The sequence below is a fragment of the Aotus nancymaae genome, unplaced genomic scaffold, assembly GCF_030222135.1.
Source record: "Aotus nancymaae isolate 86718 unplaced genomic scaffold, 86718_ANA_hifiasm-v0.15.2.pri h1tg000059l, whole genome shotgun sequence".
NCBI lineage: Eukaryota > Metazoa > Chordata > Mammalia > Primates > Aotidae > Aotus > Aotus nancymaae.
Genome location: NW_026988473.1, coordinates 12,743,992 through 12,751,213, shown reverse-complemented (window position 1 = coordinate 12,751,213; position 7,222 = coordinate 12,743,992). Strand labels below are relative to the sequence as shown.

The following is a 7,222-nucleotide window of genomic DNA, read 5'->3' as shown; positions in this document are numbered from 1 at the left end:
CCCTCTCAAAGGACAGCTGCAATGATTAAATGACATAATGCTTGGGAAGTGCTTAGTACAGTGGCAAAGCTCCATAAATGCAAGCTGTCTTGTTACTATCAGTTCTATCAGCTGTTTTTGCATTGTCTGCAAATGTGTTAATACCCAGAAGATCATTGCTGAAGATGATAAGCACCTCTGGAATGAATAACCCCACCACCACGCCAACCCCAGGATCATTTCAGGCCCTTCGTACCTCCCCCACATAGATGACCATCAGAGCCCAGTTGATTCTGGTTCTGACTCTCTGGTCTTCTGTGCCCACTTTAATTTGGACAGAATCTATCTGGATAGAGATTCCCTAAGCCTGGCTTTCTTCTAAAAATTATCTGAGGAGGTTTTAGTAATTGGAAACATGTGGGGTGAGTCAAGGAGATTTTGACTCCATTGGTCTGGGGTGACATCCAGGAATTGGGTATTTTCAAATCAGAGTGACTCTGATTGGAGAACAGGGATTCCAGCTTCTGGTCTAAACTTGGTGGCTACTCAAGTGATACTAAGTCAATCAGTCAATAGGAGATGGTAAATGAATAAAGGCATAAATGAGTAGATGGATGTATGCATAGACGGACGGATGGATGGATAGATGGATGGATGGATGGATGGATAGATGGATGGATGGATGGAGGGATGGATAGATGATGGATGGATGGATGGATGGATGGAGGGGTGGATGCATGGATGGATAGATGAATGGAAGGATGGATGGATGGATGGATAGATGGATGGACAGATGGATAAACAATAAGTCTACCTCTATGGGAAGAAATGCTGGTATTTTTCCCAGACCTATGCTCTGGCTTCCAAAATGTGTGTCCTTTTGTTCTGTGACTTTTCAGAACACAACACTTGGCTGCTCCCCTGTTCCTTTACTTCCGTTTCTCTGCACCTAAATCCCAGCCTTTCCCTTTCCTGTTTCCTCTGTCCTCTCTCCCTCCTCACTCCACCTCCTCCTTTTAGCTCCCACTTCTCTCCATGCTTCCCCCTCACCATGCTGAAACATTTGCAAGCTGGAGGTTCTTTTCTTATTATCCCAAGACGCTTGTCTGAGAAGAAACTTTGGACACAACATTGCACAAACAGTTTTATTTGATGAACCACAGTGACTAACAGGGTTGGAAGACGGTGCAGACATTCTGAAGAAGGCACTGGGAGAGGGAAGGGGCTTCACAGCAGGCAGCCTCCTCTGCTTCTATCCCAGACCACAGGTGAGTTCCAGGCAGGAAGTCTCTCACGGGGGCCTCAGAGAGACACCCTCTTCCCTTATGGAAGCCTCTCCCAGTGTTCACTGGATGCTTTGAGCACAGCTCTGGGCAGGGGAGGTGACTCTGTGGAAGATGCCATCTTAAGACAGGGAGACTAGGCTGAGAGGAGTCCCTTCCCCTCTCCTCCTCCCTCTGCCCCCAGAGCTGGCACCATTCCAGGGAGGGTCAAGATGTCCATTTGCATCAAGCTGGGCTTTTCCCATCTCCGTCGCTCATGTCTTGTCCTTCACTTCCAGAGTCCTCCAAGAACAAAACCCGGAATAGACACTCCCCGCCTCTAGCTCACAAAGGCTCCACCATGAATTTCATCCTCATGATCTCTCTGGCGGTGTGGACATCATGCCATCTGCCCCTTCATGCCTGCTCCAGTCTCTATTCCCAGCTCCCCCACCCAGCAGAAGCCAAGAGGTCCAATCCTGGACAGAAAAAAACCCACCCAGTGCCTTTCAGCCCCTGGCAAGCAGGAGGCCTCCTTAGGAAGAGGGCCACTGACCCTGGAACAAGGAATGATGATGAGGGCGGTGCCCATACATTTGAAGCCAGGTGGGAGGCACCGGAAAGGGGCCAAGAGAGACTCTCAACCAGCCTCTTCCTTCCTTCATGGAGCCCAAGAAGGAGCAGGAACCCAGCTCAGTAGGCTGCCCCCAAGCCTTGGCGCCAGCTGCTTTGGGGAGGGACCTCCCTACAGGAAGCCTGGTGCAAACATTAACTTCTCTCCTACAGCACGGACCAGCCGTTGGAGCCCCCAAATCCAGTGGGGGGTGGACTCATTTTTATTCTACATTCTTCACTGCCTCAGCGTGTCCCTGCCCCACCCCACCCCACCACCCGCCGCCAAGGGTAATGTGTGAACAGCAGAGAGGCAGTGGAGTTGGGGATGGGAGGGGGTTTATCCAAGTGATCCAAGCACACCGCTGTTCATGCCAGGCTCGTCCATATAGACATATAAGTACACACACGCAGACAAGAAGCAGGCATCTCCACCACAACCAACGTGACTCTTGGCACCAAGTAGCACCAGTGCCCAAGAAAGAAATTGGCATGATGGGATAAGATGGGGAGGCAGAGAAAACCTTCAGCTCACAGTTCTGCAGGAAGTCAGAGAGATGAGGACCTGGGGAGGGAGCCAAGCAGCGTCTAGACTAAATGCAAACGCCCCTCCATCCTCTCTCTCTCGTTTCCCTTCCCAACTCCCCACTCACATAGTGAAACTAAGGAGCGCGTCCATTCATTGGCCCTGCTGCCTTCCCATTCCCACAGAAAATAGAGAAAGGATGAAAGGGTCTGCAGAAAATTTGGAGAATGCGTCTCTAGTCAGTGTCACGGTCCCACGGAGGGACTGCAGGAATCACGCTAGCCCTAGTTCCCGAAATGACAGGGAAGTGATCCAATCTTAGGGCAAGCTCTGGAGCACCCGGTTCTAAGGGCTGGAGCGCTAACTCTCTGTGGACACACAGCCCACCCCCACCCCAGTCCATTCCCTGCCTCACACTCAGAAAACGGGATAGAGAGCTTACACAGGGTCAGTCTCAGCAAGCTTTGGGATCCTTAACCCTTAGTAGCCCTTCAGAACAAGAAAGTAGGCAAGGGAGAAGGAGGGATGGAGATAGAGGGGTGAGCTACAGGAGGGGATTGGTGGCAGAAGGCAGGGATGAGGAGCGACAGCTGCAGACAGTGGCGAGGGGGAAAAAAACAAAGGGAAAGGAGAGAGAAAAGACGGCTGCAGATCTAAGAAAGCAGTGGAGGGAAACAAGCTTTTATTGAGTCCAGACTCAGGCTTCAACATTTTAGGGTCAATATGACTTTCCCCCATTTCATACCAATGGAGAAACTAAGGCTGAGTGAGATGAAACAGCTTGTGCACAGTCAGGTCTATAGGACCCAGCCTCTTTCCGCTAAAGCACAAACCTCTGAGAAAGAATAAAGAAGTAGAGGAGGACAGGGCAGGATGGGAGTCAGGGGGCAGTGAAAGGACGTGCAGGGAGAAGGTGTAGCCACACTACCTGGTTTTCAGAAAGCAAGGGCAAAGGCTGGGGAGGGCCGAGGGCACCAGGCTTCTCTCTGCTCCCGGCCCTAGTCAACCACGAGGGTCTCCTGGCTGTAGGGGATGGATTTCTCGTGCATCTGCTCTCCACCCTTGCCCATGTTGGGGCCGGGCCCCTGGCTGTGCCCCGAAGAGTAGCTGGCTGACTTCTCCCCACTGCTGCTGTGGGAGGTGCCCGCGCACCTGCTGTGGCCGCAGCAGAGCATGGAGGTGCAGGACTGGCGGAAGCGGGGGTCGAAGAAGGCGTAGAGGAAGGGGTTGAGGCAGCTGTTGATGTAGCTGATGCAGGTGCAGTAGGGGAAGACGTTCATGAGGAAGAGGTCGAAGTTACAGGGCCAGTGCAGCAGGCTGCCCAGCATGTACAGCGTCTTCACCAGGTGGTAGGGCATCCAGCACAGGGCAAAGGTCACCACCAGCACCACGATGATGCTCAACAGCCGGCGCCGCTTCCGCAGGCCCTCGATGCGCTCCTTGCGGAAGTGGCCGGCGATGGTTTGGGCGATGAAGAAGTAACAGGTCAGCATGATGGTGAAGGGCACCACGAAGCCCACGGCGGTGGACGAGACCCCCAGGCCCACCTCCCAGGCCCACTCCGAGCTCACGGTGGCCACCACGGAGTAGTCCATGTAGCACTGCACCTTGGTGGTGTTCTCCAGGTCCCCGGTGGTGCGGAACACCATGACGGGCATGGCCAGGAGAGCAGCCAGCACCCACAGGACCGCCGTGGCCACGGCCCCGCTGACCCGCAGCCTCAGCCGAGCATTGGCCACCGGCCTCACGATGGCCAGATAGCGGTCGAAGCTGAGGCCGGTGAGGCAGAAGACGCTGGCGTACATGTTGACGAAGATGAGGTAGCTGCTGAGCTTGCAGGAGAAGGTCCCAAAGGGCCAGTCATAGTCCCGGTACGTGTAGGTGGCCCACAGGGGCAGCGTCACCACGAAGGTCAGGTCAGCCACCGCCAGGCTAGCAATGAAGATATCAGCTGAGCGCCTCTTCTCCCGGCTGGTCCGAAACACGGTCCAGAGCACCAGACCGTTGCCCGAGGTGCCCAGGAGGAAGACCAACATGTAGATGGCAGGGATGAGGGCCCCCGAGGATTTCCAGTCTGTGTACTCACACTCAGACTGGTTGTCCGACCCATAGTAGTTGTCAAAATCACCACCTTCCTCCATGCTGGGGAGTGGAGAGAAGACGGGCAGGGGGTCCCAGGCACACCGGCTCCGTGGCTCTGTCACCCACTCTGCAAGCACCCTGAATTTCCGGCTTGAGCCTCAGGCGGTAGAAGGGCTGAAGGTGCCCAGAGTCCTTCCCAGCATGCAGGAGGAGCTGCCTCTGGGTTCTCCAGACCCTGGGGGAAGCCTCTCTCCTGCAGACCGTCCTCCACTGTCGCCTGCCTTGCCCCGTCTCAGTTAAGACGCTTCCTTGCACCCTCCTGAGTCCCAGTCTCCTCCTTGACTTGTCACTGCCTCCTCCCACCTTCAGACCAGTCCCTCTCCTGTGAGTCCAGATCTTTAAGTGACAGCCCACTTTTTTTTTTCTTTTTGTCACTTGGCAAGTGGACCAAATTGACCCCTACTGTGCTGGGCTGAACATTATCTGTGCTTTTGCAAGTCCACTCCCCTGGCCCCGCCTCCCCACTCTGGCTGCCACCCACCTTCACCCCAGCCTCTACCCCTCCAGTTTCCTCGGGCCACCACTTCCTGCCTGCCCTTTAGGGCACTCCCTCCTCAGGGGTCTCCGCCCTCCCGTTCTCACCCCCACCCGTCCAATCTAAATGGGACACATTATGCAGATTGCAATCCAGCCTGAGCTGGAGCTAGGGCTGGTAGGGAGCAAGGAGAGTGTGAGATTTTGCAGGATGGTCAGGGCATCTGGCAGGCCCTCCTGGCAGGCGGGTCTGGCCCCCTCCACTCCCTTCCTGCACCCCCAGCCCCCACCCAGACCAGGTGTCACAGGAGGGCCTTCTTCTTTGCCTCTCACGTCATCTTTCTCTACCTCTTGACTCTGACCCTTCCTCTGAGAACTTTCATGATTTATAAAAAGAGATTTCTAGAGAAATCCCCCTACACTTGTGAAGATAGCAATTTGCAGTTTGCAGATGGCACAGGATGCTTTAGAAGGTTAAGGACAGAGTCATGGGATGGGAGAAACCCAAGACAAAATTATCTCTAAACAAATCATTAAATCTATAGGAAACTAAGGCCCAGCAAGGTCAACGTTTTGCCCAAGGTAATAAAGTGAATTCTGCTACAGTTGATTATTTGCTTTTCTTCTTCTCTAAGCACATAACACAATGCCCAGCATGTCATAGGTGAATGGCTGATTTTTTGGTGGTTGCTGTTTGGAAGAGTTTTGCTCTGTCGCGCAGGCTGGAGTGCAGTGGCACGATCTCAGCTCACTGCAACCTCCACCTCCCGGGTTCAAGTGATTCTCCTGCCTCAGTTTCCCAAGTAGCTGGGATTACAGACACCCACCACCACGCCTGGCTAATATTTTTTGTATTTTTAGTAGAGACGGGGTTTCACCATATTGGCCAGGCTAGTCTCGAACTCCTGACCTCAGATGATCCGCCCACCTCAGCCTCCCAAAGTGCTGGGATCACAGGTGTGAGCCACCGCGCCCGGCCAGGTGAATGGTTGTTGACTGAGTAAGTGGATGGATGAATTAGGGGGTGATTGTAAAGAGGAATCCATAGATGGAGGAATGAATGTATGAATTACTACGTGGTGAGAACATGGATACATTCCAGTTCTCAGATTTTTACTACCCTCCCTGGACCAAGAGGTTTCTATAAGACCACAGGGGGTCAGGAAGTTGAGTTAGAGAAGGAAGATCTCTAGGGAAAGACGCAGTCACTGGAGGATGCTGTGGGCAACGTTCTGCAGAAGATCACTTTGCCCCTTCTCATCACCTCTCCTGGGCCTCTAGGCAGTAAGGAAGAAAGATGCATAGATAAGACTTTTTTAAAATACGCACCCTTTCCACCACCTCCAAGAGTGGGGGAAGCCACCTAAAGTTGGGTAACAGTGAGCTGGAACAAAATCAGGAGATGAGCCGTGGCCACTCCAAGGCAAAGGACTTGCAAAAGCTGGAATCGCTGGGGCAGGGTAGCTCATGCTTATAATCCCAGCACTTTGGGAAGCCGAGGCAGGATGATCGCTTGAGCCCAGGAGTTCGAGACCAGCCTGGACAACACAGCAAGACCCCATCTCATTATATATATTTTTCTTAAGTTATTACAAAATCCTCCATTGTCTGGAGGGAGAGTGCATCAGAAAATCTTCTGCAGAGATCTTAAAACAGGGGAGTCCAACTCAAAAGCCAAGTTTGAGACAATAGAGAGTGGTGAAGACTGCGGCAAACTGGAGCGTGCCCATTCCATCTTAAGGCGGCCTCTTCAGCTCTAGTCTCTGATTGTTATGCAGAAAGCTGGACCCCAGCATGACTCTTAGGTTTTTCCAAGATAATTTCAAATTATGGATTTTTATAAGAAATTTCCATATTTGCAAATGTTAGAAATCCATTTTAATTTCAAAAAAAAGCATAGACCATGATAAGTAAAACATGCCTTTGGCCCCCAAGTTTGTGTTCTTTAAACAGGAGCTTGCCAAGAATAGAAGGTAGAAGAAAACAGAGAGGATGGGCCAGGAGGAGGAAACATAAAATGCGAAGGTAGAGAAAGCCTCAGAGTGCAGCGGGGATAAACTACATGAGATGTGGAGGGAGGAGTACACTGGCGTTTCTCACGAGGACGGCATGTTGCCCCCTTGCTATGTGCCAGGCGTTCTTCTAAACGTTGCTTACATTTTACATATATTTTTATTATCTCTTTTAGTTGTCAAAACAACATTAGGAGGTAGGTGCTCTCATTAGC

General features: G+C 52.3%; 1 protein-coding gene across 1 annotated transcript; it reads right to left on the bottom strand.

Moving 5' to 3' along the window:
- Positions 1 to 1,110: 1,110 nt before the first annotated feature.
- APLNR (apelin receptor) lies at positions 1,111 to 4,967 on the bottom strand. The gene has a single exon (XM_012476505.2). The coding sequence runs from the start codon at positions 4,518 to 4,520 to the stop codon at positions 3,378 to 3,380; it is 1,143 nt and encodes a 380-aa protein (XP_012331928.2). The 5' UTR covers positions 4,521 to 4,967; the 3' UTR covers positions 1,111 to 3,377.
- Between the last annotated feature and the right edge of the window lie 2,255 nt (positions 4,968 to 7,222).